This window comes from Channa argus, chromosome 19 (assembly GCF_033026475.1).
Source record: "Channa argus isolate prfri chromosome 19, Channa argus male v1.0, whole genome shotgun sequence".
NCBI classification, from domain to species: domain Eukaryota; kingdom Metazoa; phylum Chordata; class Actinopteri; order Anabantiformes; family Channidae; genus Channa; species Channa argus.
In genome coordinates, this window is record NC_090215.1 from 21,504,888 (window position 1) to 21,524,014 (window position 19,127).

General features: G+C 43.5%; 1 protein-coding gene across 10 annotated transcripts in view; it reads right to left on the reverse strand.

The window, feature by feature from the left end:
* The window catches only part of LOC137104390 (histone-lysine N-methyltransferase 2C-like), a 57,314-nt gene that overhangs the window by 20,712 nt on the left and 17,475 nt on the right, over nt 1-19,127 (reverse strand). For 4 of the 10 annotated variants that reach the window (XM_067485454.1, XM_067485455.1, XM_067485456.1 and 1 more), the window contains exons 14-45: nt 18,779-19,006; nt 17,293-18,077; nt 17,093-17,200; nt 16,624-16,686; nt 16,137-16,262; nt 14,634-14,747; nt 14,414-14,515; nt 13,645-13,749; nt 12,818-12,999; nt 12,530-12,694; nt 12,220-12,329; nt 12,014-12,076; nt 11,583-11,685; nt 11,388-11,491; nt 11,134-11,262; nt 10,937-11,041; nt 10,687-10,805; nt 10,345-10,543; nt 10,120-10,197; nt 8,212-8,247; nt 7,321-7,464; nt 7,188-7,220; nt 6,919-7,044; nt 6,279-6,602; nt 5,441-5,514; nt 4,676-4,888; nt 4,131-4,265; nt 2,282-2,885; nt 1,302-2,179; nt 945-1,220; nt 467-843; nt 199-380 (exon numbers count right to left, since the gene is read on the reverse strand). In XM_067485454.1, the coding sequence (XP_067341555.1) occupies nt 199-380; nt 467-843; nt 945-1,220; nt 1,302-2,179; nt 2,282-2,885; nt 4,131-4,265; nt 4,676-4,888; nt 5,441-5,514; nt 6,279-6,602; nt 6,919-7,044; nt 7,188-7,220; nt 7,321-7,464; nt 8,212-8,247; nt 10,120-10,197; nt 10,345-10,543; nt 10,687-10,805; nt 10,937-11,041; nt 11,134-11,262; nt 11,388-11,491; nt 11,583-11,685; nt 12,014-12,076; nt 12,220-12,329; nt 12,530-12,694; nt 12,818-12,999; nt 13,645-13,749; nt 14,414-14,515; nt 14,634-14,747; nt 16,137-16,262; nt 16,624-16,686; nt 17,093-17,200; nt 17,293-18,077; nt 18,779-19,006 (6,390 nt within the window). The remainder of the gene's footprint in view (nt 1-198; nt 381-466; nt 844-944; nt 1,221-1,301; nt 2,180-2,281; nt 2,886-4,130; nt 4,266-4,675; nt 4,889-5,440; nt 5,515-6,278; nt 6,603-6,918; nt 7,045-7,187; nt 7,221-7,320; nt 7,465-8,211; nt 8,248-10,119; nt 10,198-10,344; nt 10,544-10,686; nt 10,806-10,936; nt 11,042-11,133; nt 11,263-11,387; nt 11,492-11,582; nt 11,686-12,013; nt 12,077-12,219; nt 12,330-12,529; nt 12,695-12,817; nt 13,000-13,644; nt 13,750-14,413; nt 14,516-14,633; nt 14,748-16,136; nt 16,263-16,623; nt 16,687-17,092; nt 17,201-17,292; nt 18,078-18,778; nt 19,007-19,127) is intronic. The other 6 variants (XM_067485463.1, XM_067485461.1, XM_067485458.1 and 3 more) reach the window with 5 other exon arrangements.

Consider the following 19,127-nt stretch of genomic DNA (forward strand, 5'->3'; position numbering starts at 1 on the left):
GGAAAACCTGAGACAGTTTACCAATACCTACGATGACAACACCATGCACACATAAATATTACAAAGAAAGATTTTTTTGACTCAGCTAGCATAAAAACCCTTATTTTAAAATAATATGATTTCAAAATACTGCTTGAGCAGCATTATTACAAAATAATTTCAACAATTTTTAAAAACAAACTAATGTTGGGGTCTTACCTGGCATAATCTGTGGGTGAGTGTTCGGGGTCATGAGTTGTCGGATGCCGGTGAACTCCCCAGGCCTCCTCATCTGGACAGAGACTCCCTCCACAGCACTGAGACCAGATCCAGGAATCAAACCTTGGGGAGGACGCAAGGAGTCCTGGAGACCAGTTGGAGCTCCTGGAGGAGCACTAAACCTGGAGAGCAGAATAAAGAAGAGGCGGATGTGAGTAAATCAGGCAAGATGACCAGATCAGGACTAGGTTTCTGTGACTCCCATCACCTCGGGGTCAGTGCTTGGCCTCCCACATCTTTGGGGAGGCTCTGTCTAGGAAAGGAAGCCTCGCTGGGTTTGAAGCTCCTTTGCTGCTCTCCTGGAAAACCAACAGGGAATTTTGTGGTTGGAGCCACTGTGGGGCCAGCAGGCCTCACTGTACCAGGGTAGGGAGGTGGGGGACGTCCAAATGGGTCTGTTGGAGCAGTAGTGGTGGTGGAGGAGTCTTCCTGGGACCACTGACGGGGTGTCCCTGAACCAGGAGCTGAACCAGGGGAAGCAGGAGGTACAGTAGGTGGAGCAGCTGACTCATGGAACCCTTTCTCGTGCCGTAAGGCACACTTCTGCTGCTGTTGCCTCAAAATGAGCTGCCGGAGTCGCTGGCGCTGTGCGATAAGGAAAACACAGAAAACATATTGGAACATGGAAGGAAGCAGCTGAGTCTCTCTTTATCAGGGACTACAAGAAAGGAAACTAATCATCCTACCTGTCTGAGTTTCTCCTCTGAGTCTCCGATCTGAGGGAGCATGCTCATCGGTCCATCTAAAGATGCCATGGCCATGGCTGCCATTTCATTCGTTGTGGAGATGTCTGTCTGTGAGGGTCCTGATATAAGGTGACCCTGCTCGAAAGGGTCATGACCTGGAGTATCACTGGATAAAGCAGAGAAACAACCATCTTCTGACATCCCAGGGTGCTTTGGGGTCTGGCTGCTGGCAGTTCTGTTAAGTGAGTCATGCTGTTGTCCTGGAGACTGCTGCAACTAAAGACAGAAGAAATTAATGAAGCAGTAAACCAAGTACAGACCATGTGAATTACAGTACAGACCAGTCAACATTGGTACCTGGTGTTGTGTCCCGGTGAATGTCACCATCTCTGCAGAAAGTCCTGGAGCCAAAGGGGACAACCCGGACGCTGTTGGGTGAAGAGGGAAGCTCTCCCCTGGGGCTTGTGTAAAGGACTCCGAGGCCTTCTGGGGTCGAGGTGTGGAAGGTTGCTGCACATAGGGGTCCGGAGTGGGTCGTGGGGTACCAACAGGCTGGGCGTAGGGGTCAGTGCTCCGCTGACTCCCTGGGGATCGAGGGAAGCGCTCGGACAAAGATGAGCGGGGTGTCCCAGGATTGGAGGCATAGGGGTCAAGAGTGGGGTGAGAGGGGGAGGGTCGACGGTTGGCAGACTGTTGGTTGTACTGGTCCAGTCTAAGTCCAGGAGGTGTGGGGGGGTATGTGGGGTCAGAGTGAGGCCGGGGAGTACCAGGGGTCTGAGGATTAGTGTAGGGATCAGGAGAAGGTCTGGAGGACATAGGTGACTGTTGAGGGAAGGGGTCAGTGATCTGCTGGCTGTAGTCAGGTCTGGGGGTGCCAGGTGTCTGGGCATAGGGGCTGCGGTGGGGGGAGCCCAACCCTGACAGTGGACTGGAGGGAAAGGGAGAGTCCTGTGGTTGGGCAAGGGCAAAGCCCAGATCTGTGGGTCTGGATGGGTCCCTCCTTCCTCCTCCTCCTGTGCTGCAAAAGACATCCTGCTGAGGTTGGTGCTGGGGAGGCATGGGTGCTTTAAACACCCCACCCTGTAAGAGTTCTCCAGGCACTGCTGCACGGATGTTACCCATGTTATGGGTCCTCTGGTAGTTCTCAGGTGCTCGGACAGCAGTATGTCGAGCTGGAACGTCAGGGGCTGAGCCAGAAGGGAGGCTAATCATACTGGGTCTGTTTTGCTGAAGCCCTGGGAGGAGAAAAGGAGGAAAAGAAGTCATCATGAAGTAAAAACAAGGAGGAGATATTGAAAAGGTGGAAACAACTTTAGGAGGAGAAAACTGGGAGTTACCTGATTGGGGTCCGAGGACCCTGGATAGATCAGAGGTTTTAGCATCGGGGGATGGTGCAGGGGAGCCAAAGACATCATGGGCAGGGGAGGTACTGAGGGAGTTGCGACGCTGTTGCTGGCAGGATGAGGGACCAACAGACTGCAAAGAGGTGGGACGAGGAGTCACTGTTACCTTACTATAAGGATCCCAGGGTGAGGATGGACGAGAGGAGGGCGGGGAGAACATCTGGGGGGAGGTTGGGGGCTGGTGGAGAGGAGAAGAGGGGTGAGGTGACTGGGGGAGGGAGGAGAAGTTGGATGGGGGAGGGGCCTGCGGTCTGAGGAAGACATCGTCTGCTATTCCTGAGTTGCCCTGAAGGAGGAGTTGCTGCCTTGTCTCCCTGGATGCTGGAGGATGCAGGGGGGAGCTGCTGTCCCCAGTGCCCAACTGCTGGGTGGGGGTCATGGGGCTACGGCTGCCGGTCTCAGGAGACAGAGGTCCAGAGAGACGCTGGTTGGCCAACAGCTGCACCTGCCTCTGCTGTTGCAGCTGCTCATTTTTCACCTGCTCCAGCTTCTGCGTGGCCTCCATCTTGGCCAGCTGCTTACTCTTTTGACGCATTTGCTAGGAGGAAACAGAGACACAGGTGAAAACAGCGGGACAAACACAGACATAAGTCAGTGTGCAGAACTGTTTCTACAGGTGTAGTTAAACACAATGGAGCTTGCTTTCCCTCTCTCTCTCTCTCTCTCAGTATACAGCAGGTGGAGGATCAGTGACTGTGGAGGTTACAGTATGCAGAGAGACACCAGAAACTACCGACTAAAACACTTCGTCATCAGACAGAACTGCTTTAGTCCTCATGTAGTTCCGGTTTTGTTGGGATGATGGGGGGTGTAGTCCTCTCACTGACTGCCCTGTCTATCTAACTCTCACCTGCTTAATCACACCTGCTCACAGTGAAGCTGAAACTGCTGTCTTCCTTCATTACGCAGATCTCAGAGTCTGGTCCTGCTACACAATCTGACACGTCTTCACAGATCAGTGAGAGGTGGGTATTGAAGGACAGCAGCAGATCAACATTTAGATGGACGCAGTTTCCCTTCAGAATATAATCAGTCAGTTCTGAGACAAACTGAGGCCACTGACACCGACTCTGGGTCAACTCTTCTCAGTAGGAAAACACTGAAAACGGATGACTGTTAATCTGGGGCAGTCATATCAAACCTGCCTTCATTGTTTCCAAATCTTTTTCCCTGCATTTTAAAAAATAAACTGTTGACCCAGAGACGATGACTGAAGCTAATCCTGGCCCATGTCTCTGAAATCACATTTGGTTTGAGTCAGTTTGGTCAAAGCCCAACATTTCAGTTTTCCCACTTCTGTCCTTCAGGTCAGTGATTGTTTTATTCTTATACAACAGATCTTCCATTCAACAGTGACATAATTAATTTGGTTCATTTACTGAAACCAAGACCAAACCTATGATCTACTGTCTTCACATTAACCTGTAGATGTAGGTTTAGGGGGTTGTGGTTGGGCGGCTACTCCCCAAAATCACACTCAAACAAGAAATGACACAAAAATATGTTGCAAAATGTTTGGTATCTGAAGTTTGTCAAACAGGAATCAAACATGATCATTTAATGAAGAAATATGTGACTCATGTCCAAACATGAGTCAACCAACAACCAACCTTTTACAGGTTGGTTTTTAGCCAATTGTATATACAAGCCACAATAAAGTAGCTGATAACCTCCAAGGGATCAGTGTGAAAGCTGAAATGTTTGGGCAGCAGGGCACCAACTCAGAACAGGAAGAAAATTTCACAGGGAGTCTGCCTCGAACAGGTTCGCCTTGAGATCTTACCATAGCCTCTTTGCCACCTCCTGCTACAGATGCCTGGTAGGGACAATCTTTATGTGTTGGTGATTTTAGGGCTTTGCTTTGGGGGAGACTTTCCTGCCTCTTCTTACCGGCTCCCCATCTGTCATTACCCTCTCCCTTTTCAATGACAATTACATCAGAGACATTAGTTGAAGTGAGTGAAGCTTAGCACACATGCACAGATTCATCACAACAGCTCTGCATCATCATCCGCTCCTCCTCTGACATGCAGCCTGATGGATACTACTCAGAGCAGGAAACCAACACCGTCCTGCCACAGCTACAGGTTCATTAAAGAACCACAATAACAGCTGCACACCTATGGCCAGGAGATCTACCTGCTGCTGGTGTATCAGCAACTTTGGTAAAACATTCTGCCTATTCCAGTGTTCTATCTCTGTGATGTCTGTTCATTTCTGAACGCAATGAGAATCTTGCATTTTGTGACAGGGGTCTGGTGTTGGTTTCTCTCTTTGTGATTCTACTTAATGGTATGGATGATGTGAAAATACTGAGACTCTGCTCACCTGTCTGAGCTTCCACTCCTGCTCCTGCTCAGACTCTTTTGGCTTTAGCGGGTCCCTAAATGTCATCTCCGTCTCTGTGGAAACAGGGTCATATGGTCCTGGAGTTGGTAGCTGTGGTGGCTGCTGCTGTTGAGAGGGCAGGTTACGTTTGAGCGGCTCGTTGAGCTGCACCTTGTTGATGCGTTGAGCTGCCCGGTTGTCCCGGGCTTTTTGCTGCAAGAGATAGAAACATAACCTGGCTGAGACTCAGACACTGCAAATGGGACCAAACGCTGTTTATTACACTGTAACTATGATCTTAATATATGCACAGTAACAGTTTTTAAAGTGAGATCAGTAATGTGAATGATTGAAGTTCAGATGTTCAACTCTCAGATTTTTAGTACTACTAGATGTATTTGATCACAAGATGACATTCAACAAATTAAAGGAAACACACATTGGCATCATATTCTTCTGGCTAAAGTTATTTGTAGCAACCAGTGTTTCTCCAGCCACTAATAATTAGTGTGGTTCCTCAAGGACTAATTTTAGGGCCATTACCTTTATTATCTGTTCCCCTCCGGGTTGGTCTCTGACTTCTCTTTCAATAGCTCTGCTGATGACACTAAGCTTTATATCTTAGTGTAACAGGTTTTATTTGATCTCGATATCCTTGCTTTTTTGTTTTTGTTTCAGAGCGCAAAATAAACCAGTTCACAATAAAAATTAAAATATCAGACATGAAGATGATGCTGAGAACAGTAGAAGAGATAAGAAACTTACCACATAGGGTGCTCTTTCCTGAGAGCTGGCTTTCCTCCAAAGTTTGGCAATCTGCTTCACTCTGGTGGACCAGTCTTTCAAGACACAGAAACCAGAGATCACATAAATCACATGATCACATCAGACTAAAGTGAATTTATTTTGGTGTTTAGAAAGAATTATACATGAATAGTCACTAAAATTTTTAAAATAATTTGGATTTGATATTCTGGACAACAATCAGTTGTCAGGATTCGGGCTATCCTTTTTAATGGCTAAATGTAGCACTAAACGATTTAATAGTTTTCAATATTACAATGTAACACAATGTTATTTTAGGGGGAGAAAAAGCTACAATTGAAATTGTTCTACTGCTAAAACATTAAGAGAAGCTTTCCCACAAGGTTTACATTTAGAATTATGCCCTCCACCATTTGCAAAGAAATTGATTTAGAATGGATGAAGAAAGTGGTGAACAAGTTTAACTGAAATGCTGCTAACCACGGTGAAAATGGCCTCAGCAAAAGCAAACACAATTAAAATACTTAAAAACACATCCTCCGAATGCTAGTATGGTCAGTTGAGCCAGGTATCAGCTGATATGAATTAGTTACAAAAATGTGCGTGTTCATCACTTCAAAGAAAGATGAATCAAAGCAGTGAGTTGCTTTAATGTAGTTTGTTTACTAAAGAACATTACTGCTACTAAGAAGGAACCTTGACAACATGTATACATGTTGCTTTTTCTTGGTATATCCAGTTATTTATACACCAACTAATGTGTGTGGAAAAGATAAGGGAGTGGGAAGGAGCGAGAAAGAGGGAGAAGGAAAGAAAAAAAAAAAAAAACAACACATACCAGGGTACTGCTCCCTCAGCTGGGGGAAGTTGGTGTTGCAGTAGAGGACTGGGGCCACCGTGGCCAGCTCTCCCAGAGTTTCTTCCTTCTCCCACTTCAACATGCCTCTCTGAGCTGTTGACATAACCTCCTGCTCGCTGTCACCTGCTGGCACCTGATTTGTTGAAGCTGGGCTGGGGCCGGGTACCAGATTTGAGGTCTCAGGAGGGGGTAACCTAAAGCCTGCTGGACCCTGGACACCGCTGGGCATCATGGGAGCGCGAGGAAAGTGGGGAGCAGCTCCCATCAGGCCGTTCATGAGAGGAAGACGAGGAAACACACCAGCTGCATACAGATACAGAGTTTCAATAATCAGTTAATTTAATCTGTATTTATTCTCCAAGTGTTGCTCTTTTGTTTCCCAACAGTAACCTGAACTTTTCTTGGTATTATACTATCAGATAAAATAAGACCTCTGTAGAGGTGGGCTCTGATTGACATTATAGAGGACCTACTTCAAAAACTGTTAATAATTAACACGAATCAGAAAGTGCCCAAAAATTATCATTGTAATATTAGTAGTCCTACTTGATTTTGAACACAAAAAAGTGTGGACAAAATACAGCTGCAAAAAAGCTTACAGCTTTCCAGCACATTGTACCTGTGTGCTGTGTCAGAGTCTTGGTCCCAGCAGTAGTAAGAGTCTGTTGGCTCTGCTTTGGTTGTTGGTTGCCGTTTGGACTCAGAACAGCGGTGAACACCTCCTCCACATCCTTCCCCTCCAGCTCTGAACACACACAAACACAATTCTAATAAATTGTTGTTATAAATCATGTTAAGGCTGAAGCAGCTTCTCTGAGTCTTTGTGTGCCCATTAATTTGAAAAGATGTTTTTATTTCAGCATATGAGATTAGTGTGTTTAGTCTTACCTGGGATCTTGTAGAGTTTGCTGAGGATGGCCCCTGAAACACAACACCACTGGTAAGCAAGCCTAATCCTTTGTAGATGTAAGGTATACACTTTATGCTATGATTTGCCTTGCCACAGTTTCTTTGAACTCACCGTCAGTGACCATCTTGTCAAGTTCAGGACTCAAGATGGCGTCCAGGGGCTCCTCCTGCACCACCCTCTGGCATTGCCCTCCACTTCCTGTTGGGTCAGAGGTCAAAGACGGGTCTCCGGCCACAGATCCAATGTCCAGACCGGCTGAGATTGAGAAAGCCAGACGGAGGTTAAATTAGGACTTGACTGACATATCAGACAGACAGTAAGTCTAATGGATGGTGCAGGACAAGGTCAAGAAGAAGAACAAGTGGTTGGTGTTTTCTTGAGGAGAAGCTGCTGCATAAATCTGAGAGCAAAGTTAGTTTATAATGAACAATCAAATATCTGCTTGATTTTAAATGTTCCTGTAGTTAAACCAGACCATGACCTGATCTGATTTAAACCATTTTTGTGTTTCACTAGTTTTATGCTTTCTAAAAAGGTACAACTGGCAATATTATTGACTCAGCCGCTTGTTTTGTCTATGAAATTCCAAGGCAAAACATGACCAAAACAAACCAAACATTTCACACATTCGAGAGCCTAGAAACACCAAATATTGGACTTTTTTGCTTAAAGAAACAGGACAATAGATAGTCAAAACAGCTGCTGCTAATTTTCTGTTGTTCAACACTAATAACTTTTTTTGTAGATGACACACAGCCGTACATGCTAATGTACTCACAGTCATTAAATACCTGGAAAAGAGTAAAGGATTAGTCCAACTTTTAGTGAAACAAAATTTACCAGTAAAACCTGGACTCCTTGAGAACACACTGATACATATATAGTGATGATTTTGAGCTTTAACTAAAAAATTTCACACAGTCAAACATAACTCAATGTTCTGCAGGAGGAAGAAAGAGCAGATCAGGAGAAGAAGAAGGAGGTCATCCTGTGGAGTCTTACCAAATGGAGAGGGGGAGCGCTCCACCTGGAACTGACCTGAAAACAAATACACGCGGTTACAGTTAGGACCGACCAATCGGAAACCAGATTGAAGCAGTTGGGTTATTTTTTTAATGACAGAAGTCTGTACATAGATTTCTGCGATGTTTAAATTCTCTTGGGGATCACGGGGTAGAGGCAGACTGGTCAGTAGGGCAAGGCTACTTTCATATCATGATAGAGAATATTTTCTGTAAACCCAATGAAAGTACCACTTGGGAAAGCTGATTTCTTATTACGATTTGGAATGTATATTTGAAAATAAACTTACACGTGATTTTTCTGTCCAAAATCTAGATGTAAATTCTCTGTCTCCAATTCTATATTCTAACTACGTAACAAAATAAAGAGCATTTCCTAACATTAGCTTTGCATTGTTTAAAATTCTTGCATAGGTAATTGTGGGGTTTGTCTGATGTGGGCACAGGTGTGGTGTTGCCGGCACACAGAGGCTGCAGGCTTTACTTTTTTTTTTTTTCAAGCGATGAGGAAAATTGTCCTAATCTGGTTGTAATTAGTTTACAATCTTGTAAGGGCTTCAAAATCTAGTTAGCAAAGTAAGTAATTAAAATGTATTTATATAGCACCTTTCACAGATAAAAATCACAAATTGCTTTACAAAATGTAAAAAGAGAAAATATTAGAGACAATAAAACTATAAATATAAAATAAACAACATGCAGTGTGCTGTATTGTGCATTGGAAGCAATAAAAACGTGGAATGGTCAAAGTCATCGTATTAAAATTTTAAGTGGGTTGGTTGATTTACAGCTTGAATTCATGCATTGGCCAAAGTTTGACTTAATAACAATTCACCCTAAGGTTACTGGTAGCTTCTATGCAGCTGTATCTGTGTGGATAGGTAAGGTTAACCTGTACAAAAGAAATTATAGTTTGTGCTACATTTTCAAAGATCATAACAACGTCTGTAACTTTTCCTCAGAGGGGATGTTTCCAATGCTGCTTTATTTGATTGACAAATAAGGTGAAATATTTCGTTTGGCTTATTGTGGCATAAACCTCCACCCATTCGCAATCACTCTGTTCTGTGTCACCTTCACTCTCTACAAAAGAAATTATAGTTTGTGCTACATTTTCAAAGATCATAACAACGTCTGTAACTTTTCCTCAGAGGGGATGTTTCCAATGCTGCTTTATTTGATTGACAAATAAGGTGAAATATTTCGTTTGGCTTATTGTGGCATAAACCTCCACCCATTCGGAATCACTCTGTTCTGTGTCACCTTCACTCTCCTCTGTTTGTCTCTGTGTTGCCACTAGGCAGCTTCTGCACCATGTGAAAAAAGCTGCCTCTTACTAGCAAATACAGTGTGTTTTCCATAGCAACAATATAAAGCAAAGAACATAATATGAAACCAAAGATGATTTTCTATCGTCACAAGATTTATTTCATATTGCACAGCTCTAGTGGTCAAACTACAAGCCACTTCAAACTGTTTTTAGAGGCAAACGCCCTATGAACCATCAATTAAACATATTTTCTTCATTATCTGGAATGTAACAAATTATGTTAATCAGAACATCAGTTTAATGTTGTTTTAATTTATTATAAACATTTTCTTTATCACAAACACCTCAATGGAAGACAGCAACAATCTCTATCAACAATTCACTGCTTCTGTCAAAACACCATCCTCAAAAGTTTGGAAACCCAAGTACCTTAGTCTCAACTTTCTCTCAACTGTATTAAAGGACACATTATGTCTCGTTTTTTATTTTTATATTTACAGTTTGTAAACGTGTTCAGTGAGTAACCACAAATGACAGGATAGGAAGGAAAAAAACAAACAACATGAACAAAAACAGGTGGGATGACAATGAGTGAGTAATGGAAACCAGTGTTGGTACCTGTGTGTCCTGTAGCCAGAATGTGTGGGTCAGTGTTGAGAACATCAGACAAATCCACTAGAGATTCCTCCGACATGGCTGGATGATAGCAGATAGCATCATGATAACACACGCACACACACACACACACACACACACATTTTACAATGTGCAAACAAACACAAATGAAAATGAAGATCTGCTAATAAAATGAGGAAAAACTTTAATAGTAAATAAATGACTCACGCAGTGTTGCTGTCTTCTTACATGAATTTGTTGCCATTGCACCGATTGGCAGTCTTGAGGATGGGTCGTGTAAACCAGGGACAGGGCATTCGATGTCACTTGTCGTTGCTACTGATTGGCTAGGACCTAGTGTCTGTGGTCCTGCCATTCGGTCCCCCTGACGGCTCCGGTCTAGAAGTTCTCGACCGAAGAAGGCCTCCTGGATAAGGACAGTGAGAATTTTGTTTTCTTAATAGACCCATATGTGAGCGTTTTAGCTAAATTATGTTTTTATGGTGGATAACAGTCAAGGAAGACAATATTTGGACATGGACAGCTTGTCCATATATATTTGTGTGTTACCTGAAGATATAAAGGAAAAGCCTCCTCTAGTTTTGTCTTCTTCTTTCTGTACCTCTTTTTCACCTTCTCCATCACTTGGTTGGCAGGTGGTGCAGTCTCCAGGTCAGGATCCAGCAGACCTGAAACATAAAAACACTCAACTTTCAGTCCACAGACTGAGTTTTTTAGTTTCGCACTCCATTCTTTTTTGATACAGAACAGTCTGAAAAAACACATTCTGTCCACAGAGTACAGGTGAGTGAGGTCTTACCTTCATCTTGGCCCAGCAGCAGCTCTGCTGAATCTTTTCTGCATAGTCTGATTCTGCCAGGGCCAGCCTTCGCTCCACGCTGACGCACTGTGAAACCCCCGATACCTGAGACACACAGAGAGATGAAGAGAGAAATAAAGGCAGGCAGACAGGATGAAGCAGACAGCGAGAGAAATGGACAACAGGTAGAGTCTCACCTGGCCTGTAGGGTTTCCTCTTCCTCTTCTTGTTTCCGTCGGTAACTTCAGGCTCCTTGGTGACATAATCATTGTGGGTATGATCTCGCTCTGGGCTGGAGTCAGATTTCATCTCACAATCGAGGTCATCTGGATGAAAGAAACAGAACGGACTCAGCCATTTTAGTATGTGTCTAAACGGGTAAACACTGGGCTCACTTAGGGTCCTTACAGATGTAGAAAAGTAAGTATGTGTGTTTGATGTGAGCTCTGACCTCTGCTGTGGTACTGATCGGTGTGAAGGTCGGGGTCAGGGGGTGTCTGCAGGACAGAAACGCTGTTTTGGTTGATGATCCTCAGCTTCAGTTTGGGTTTACACCTGTGGACAGAAAATGAGTGGTTACCCTCCACGCACCACCCAGACAATCTCCATACAGCACCACCATAGAAGATGAAAGGGACGTGTTTACCTGCGGTACCTGCGCGGCGATGTCAGTGGTTCAACCAGAGACTGCAGATGAGACAGACCTGACTCTGTGAGACACACTCCATCCTGGGTGTACGTCTTTGTCTCTGCACACAGTTACAATATCACCTTTAGTAATACTGTAGATTATATCACAGTGTTTATAAATAAGTGGTAGCCTAGTGGCTCAATAGGTAGAGCACCAGGCTGGGATGCAAAAGTCTACCAGATAAAATCTAGGCGAGTACTTCGGCGACACACAATTATACAAACATAGTGATAAAAAAATAGGGATGGAGAAAGACACATTTATACAGTATTATTACAGTTCATCGAGTTTACACTGTACACCATTACCTGTAGGACTATTTATAAAAATGAAGGGTAACCCAGTGCACAATGTTAGTGTATTGCAGCAGGTGTATCTAGACTGACCCAGTTCTCTGGTCCTGGAGATGATCTGAGGCATGTAGGGGGAATCAAAACTGTCTGAGCTCCCTGAAACAAACACACAGACACACACACACTACAGTTATCTATACCATAAACACAAGAAAGACTACTAATAAAGATGAACAGAGTGTAACAGAGAAGTCTATATAAGTAAGTGTTTTAATAAAACCCTTTTTTTCCCCTTTTACCATATGAGCCGCGACCTTGTGTTCTGCATAACGAACAGTCGAAGCCTTCATCAGCAGCAAGCTCAACCTCATCCTCAGTGGTCAGCCCCTGACACACCGAATGGACCCACCTAAACACATACACACCATGAATATTCACCAGAACCACATGGCTCGTACTCTGCATCCATTAAGACACGTGGTAGTCATGCCACTTATCAATAAGCCTTTCAATCAAAGTAGAGAGTACAACTAAATTCTAAGACTATGATCACCCGTTACTATAATAAGGTACAGGTCAGAACTATGAGCATACAGGTGTGTGTGTTACCTGTCACACTGCTGACACTGTAGTATGAGGTCATCATGTGAATACTGTCTCTGACACAGAGGACAGCGGCTCAGGCTGGCGCATGGTCCACAACGACTGTAGTTACTCTGCCACTCACAATGCAGCCCAGGAGACGTGGAGCCACACTGCACACACCACACACACCTGGGGAGGACGCACAAACTGTAAGGTGACTGAAAATTGACAAAGAGCTGATAATCAGGTGATTCACATGTGACAATTAGGGAACAATCAAGTGACAGACAGGTGAGAGACAGGTTGACGCACCACTTGCACTTCCAGGCTCCTTTAGGTACTGTGTGGAGAGGTGGGTCCAGACAGTAGGTATGGTAGCTGATGTCACAGTCATCACATAGCAACAGTCGCCCGGGGTCGCTGGCCGCGCCGCATGCCTCGCACACTGTACACTCCAGACAGCGCCAGCCTTTGGTGAGGACAACTCGTGTGATCTGAAGACAGTCACACAGGCAGTGTAATCAGATTACAGGCAAACAGATTACAGAGAGCCATTTGATTATTGGTTAACAGGCTAAAGAGAGATTATAAAAGAAGCAGTCAATCAGATTTTAGTAACCATATCATTTAATAAGATTTGGGTTCAAGTAAATAATAGTAAGTAATAGATCAATAAATTTTTCAAATAAAAATGACTGTGGGAACATAATCTGATTACAGTAGAAATATACTTAACGTAGTCAGATTGCAGATAGGGTCATCAGGGAAAATAAAAAATAAATAAATAAATCAGATTACGTGTAATTGCAATGACTATGCTGAAACAATAGATCATGCAGCTCCAACCATGTAATTAATTGCCTGCATATACAAAACTGAGAAAACTAAACTGGGAAGTGTGGAACAATGATACATACATCACTCAGATTATGGTAGGGTAATCTGAGAGCATCTGTTTTAGAACAATCAATGTTGAGTTTTACCATACTGATCAAAGTAGACCCCAGTTAGGGTAATCCGATTACAGATTTCATGAGAGCTTTCTGTATCCAAAACATCTCAACCCATGTTCTGATCACAGCTAATAATCAGTGGGAGTGTGTGTGTGTGTGTGTGTGTGTGTGTGTGTATGAACTGACCTTAACATTGACACAATACGGATGGTAACACTGTCCACACTGGGAACAGGCCAACAGTCTGCCTTCAGCTCCCTGACCAAAACTGCCACACACCACACACATGTCCTGCACACACAAACATGCTTCTTAAATTTTAGTAGAAAAACAAGATTGTCCAGAATATAACATTAAAAATTTAACTGCATATTATGTTGGGGGATTTTTTATGACATTTGAATATTCAAACAAGCAGATAACCAGTCCCCACATAAAGAATTAAAAGTATGTGATTCATGCATTATGGAAGTCTTCCTTCCTCGTTTCGTTTTTCAGGTCATATATTCAGCACCCTAGACAAACCTTTCCAACAATGCTGCTAAAATGTCATCCTGAAAAAGGAAAGTCTTGTATTGTGGGGCAACTGTGGCGCAGGAGATAGAGCGGTTGTCCACCAGTCACCCAGTTGCTGGTTCGATTCCAGGCTCCTACAATCACATGTCGAAGTGCCCTTGAGCAAGACACTGAACCCCAACTTTATTGCTGCCACTGAGTGTTGGCCAGCTGCACAACATAACAGCTCCCCCATTGGTGTGTGAGCGTGTGTGTGGCATTGTGAGCGCCAATGGGTGAATGTGAAGCAGTGTATAGCACTTTGAGTACCAACAGGAAGAAAAGTGGTCGTCTTGTATTTGGCTCCATTTTTTTTTTTTTGCACAATATGAAATTGCAATACTGTTGTTTATAGATGTTGACATATTTCAACTAATACGGAGTCTAGGTGAGAGTGTACCTGTCTGAGGGTGAAGTGGTCCGAAGTGGAGAACATCACCACCGTGTTGTGCATCGAGTTCTCCTCCTCCTCCTTCGGCTGGAATGGCTCCATGTACCCACACTGACAGACAATCAATAACTTTATATTAACCAACAATAATTTATTGTTCAACTGTCTAAACTGTGGTAGAGCATCTGTGTTACTATGGTGACAGATGTAGGCATGTGCATTTTCTTACTCCAGGTGACACAGTCACCGCAGTCTTCAGCCTGCTCCTTCCTCTCCCTCCTCTTCCTCCTCCAATACCACCTCCTCTGGACCTACGCCTGCCTGGAAAACCTGACCCACGACCCTGATGGGGAGGACACAGAAGGAGAAACATAAGGAATAAAGTAAGGAAGGATTGAGTGGAAAAGAGGGTGGAAGAGGAAATATAAAAGCTAAAGTCATCTTAACCATAACACCCCTTCTCTAAAGACAAGTCTTACATGACACGTTTTGTTACCACACTCATAACGCAGTGACATCAGCAGAGTGCCCATACAGAGATAAAAAAATCTAAAATATTTGATTACGTATTTCCATCTGTAAAAGTGACAGTAAAGGAAAAATGTTCTTGAGAATTAGGTATATAAGTACAAGTTACTTATTGTCTGCATCACAGCTTTACAGTGACTTCCAGCTTTTAAAAAAAGTGCTATCATTATTATGTTGACTTCTTTTTTTTATTTAAGAAATAAGTTTGTTTGTAGTGATGATGCTGATATAGTTGCTATTCGGCAGCCAAATTAAAACCTCTCAATAATAAGCCACTTAAACTGTAGCTCTCCAGGTGAAATATGTTGAAATATAAAAATTAAATTACAACTTCGATGGCCCTGGCTTGTTCCCCAGGATTCTTGACATTTTATCAGATGTCTTAACTGATTTTGAATTAGCTTAATTTGGTTCTAGTTTGGGTAGTACATGCAAGTAAATGACTAAACTTTAAACTTCCCTTCTACTTCTTTATAATATCTCTTCTTATAGCTGAAAAACGCCTCCAGAAAACATCACTTAGAGGAACCTTCAGTTCAGATTTTGTCACATCGTCGCTCATACTATGGAGTTTGTAATGGTGTAATGGTCAACCTGCTTTTCGAGAGCTCCCCCAAATGACATAATCTGAATAAGCAGCCATCTTGCTGTGCAAAGTATTCAGGGACATTTTCCATAGACAATTAATTATCCATTTTCAAAAATGGCCCAGGCCTTGCACCTGAATTCCAGCAGTGTCCCGGAGAAATGTAAGCCCTGTTAAATTTTTGAACTGCATGCTCATTTTAGATCTTGATTTGATTACCAGCAATGTCTTTGCTGTAACCCAGAAAATAGTAAGTTGTGCATCTAAACAGTTCAGTGGTCTCAGGGGTAAGGTGCTGACCGTGAACTGTAACATCCTGGTTTGTGTCTGAATGAGATCTTTTGTCTCTCATTAACCACTTTCCTCTTATTTCTCAGCTGTTGACAAAAACATAAGTTCTTCAAATATCAAAGTTTCAAAGACAACTTAAACACCCTGGAGGGGTGGCTGTACATAGACAAACAGTAAGTTAGTGTTAACTCTGCCACACAGACTAAAAGAAAGGGTGCACTTATTTTTCCACATTGTACAAGCCAGAAAGGTGGGTTTAGGTGCACACAGTTACTAAGCTGGTGGTTATTTACAGCCCACAGAAAAAGTTAGGGTTCACTTCTTTACCACTCTCATGCTCCATAGGGGGGAGTCCGGTGGACGGGGCTTAGGACTGTCCCACCCTCCCTCCCCCGTGGAATCCTGGGAGGATGAAGGGGGGCTCACCGCCCTTCGATTACTCCACCACGAACCCTGAGTTAGGGAGTAGGAGGAGGAAGTTTGACAAAATAAAGGAGGGGGAGGCAAAAAAACAGGAGGAATTGGGTAGGAGGAGAGAAGGTGGAAATATAAAAAGGAGGAGGGGGACAAAATGCAGTAACATAAATGCAACAGCCACAAAAACAAAAGTCAAACTGAAACAGAAAAATTAAATCAGGCAAAATGAACAGAAAGTCATAATGAGGCAGTGTCACAATGATACCACATGCAACCAGTCGAACTAGGACATTCATACTAGAACACACAAATTATACTGGGACAAACTGACATCCATACTAGAATTTGCATCCCAACAAATAAACATTCATATGGTCACAGAAAAAATACCACCAACTTCATGCAATGATCCGTGGGTGAACAGGTCTCTACAGAAGTGTGTTTGTTTGAACTGATCAGGCTGAGAGAAAAGAAAGAATGGATGCAGATTTGTTGATTTGCAGGTGGGGAGAATGAAGAGGAGGATGAAGAGGATGCCTGGTCTGTTCTATACATGACTGGTTCATTAAAGAGACATTTTTATCATTCCCTAAAGGAGGTGTTAGAAGATAAAGAAAGAGCTGTTTTACTGTTTGAAGAACCCAATACCACCATTCACAAAGGAGGAGGAAAATTCCATCTGACTAAAGAGAAAATCTAATAAAGAAGTAATAAAAACAACGATTTTGGCCTTTGAAACTACTTTGAAATCTTTGTAGACACAGACATAAAAAACTAATAAAAATAATCACTGGACAAAACGACCAAACAGACCAGGGAATAAACAAGGAGAGTCAGAAAGTTTGCAGAGTTTAAAGGTCACCTACCTGTTTGACCCTGGCTCTGCCGGGGGAAAACTTCCTCTTGGTGATGGCCGGCTTCCCCATCCCAATTTTAGGAGTAAGGGGGAGCACAGTGCTGGGAGGAGCCTGGGGCTGGTAGGAAAAGTGTGTGAAAAGTGCTCAGTTGCTAGAAGTAGAAAAGAATAAAAAACAAGAAGGTCACAGCTGCCCCTTGTCATAGTTACCTTATAGAGAGGGGTAGACTCTCCGGAAGCAGAGGAGCACCGGAGAGGAGGAGATGGTGGTGAGAGTGGAGGTGGGGTGATGGGAGCTCTGGTGGGGGAGGTTTCAGGGGAGGCCTCGGTGGAAAAGGGAGACTGCCTCAGACGGATAGAAAGGTCATCTGAAGGCCTGGAGGAGCAGGGAGGAGGCCTGAGACTGCGGCCCTTCCCCCGGCGAGAGGGGGATGGATTGGGAGTTGATAGCTTCAGGAAGGATGGGCTAGGAGATGAGGAGGTCATCAGCTCCATCACTTCCATATCTAAAGAGGGGTCCAGTTCCAGCACTGGGCTCACTAGCGCATCGGCCTCCATATCTGAGTGGTCCTTGTGCTGTACCCCCTCCCTTGCTTCCTTCAGCTCTTCTTCACTCATCCTCTCTGTCGCTCCGTCTTCCTCCCTCTCTGAAGGATCAGCATGTGATTGATTATCTTTGGTGGGTTGTGTTTCTGCAGCAACAACTTCAAACTGGCTCTGTGACTGGTCCTCTGGTCCTGTCTCAGCTTCTTTTCTATCGGTGGGTTCATCAACTTCAAGCTGGACCTCCGGAGGGATGGGAGGGGAGCATGAGGGGGGTAAGGCAGCCATGTGCAGTGAGGAAGAGGAAGAGGCCTCCAGAGAGCCGGCTCTGGAAGGAGGAAGAGGAGGACATTGTGGTGAGGGCTGGTGAAGGAGTAAGGCAGAACATGGTGTTGTGGGCTGGGGGGAGGCAACAGCAGTGTGAGGCGGAGACTGATGGTGTTGTTGGACTCCTGCAAAGAAAGAACAGGAAGTGTTATTAAATCCACAGGTCAAATAAGTTAATCTTTCCCCACCTTCAAGTGTGCAGTGTTTCTTTCAAAACAACAGTGAAAATCTGACTACTGATAACCTTTTGCTTATCACATTTATGATTCACGCAAAGTTGTTACGCAAATATAAAATATACCTTGCCCATTTTGGTCTCTTTTCCATTTAGCAATTTAATTTTTTTTTTTTAAATGGTGGGGCAACTTTACTTTACTGGTAAAATTAGTTAACGTTAAAGAGAAACCATGTTTTGTGCATTCTGTTTTATAGGTCTAAATATTTTTAAGTACACCTATTTATCCTAACCTGCATGGCCAAACCCAAACGTAATACCTAAATTTCTGGTCAAACCCACACCAAACCTTTGGGTACAGATGGGTCCTGTCAGGCTTGGCCTTCCAATTGGGATCAGACAACCTCCTTTTGAATCCTTTGTTCACAAAAAATAAATAAATACATATTCAAACTGCTTTGCCCGCAGTGCACATTTGCACTATTACAAACTACTGATTCTGAATGAAAACAGCTACCAAAAGCCCAATCATCTCATCTAAACAAATTTAGGGCTAAGCATTACACTACAGATGATGTGTGCCTTACCTGAAACTAAAAATATTACAGTACTGAACTGAAAGACTTTTACCTGAATGCAGCAGATACCTACCTGAAGAAAAACAGTTGTTCTGCTGATCCTCCTCTTTTATGTTTTCTGGGTCTTGTTCTACACCTCCCTCTGTACATTCAACACACTCCTTCTTATCTGGATTCTCTATTGTTCTGTAATGAGGTTCATCCATCTCCTCCAGCTTGAGAGCCTCTTTCTCCATCTCCTCCTGTTCACCAGTCTTCCTATACTTCATCAACTCCCCATTCTTCTCAGACTTACAGATATCTAAAGGACAGAAAGGAAGTTATAATAGCAATCACTAGCATGAGCACATCAGTTCATACCACAGTCTTAAATGGTTTTTACTGAATGAAAACTTTAAGTTAATGTAGTCTGACTCCCTGAT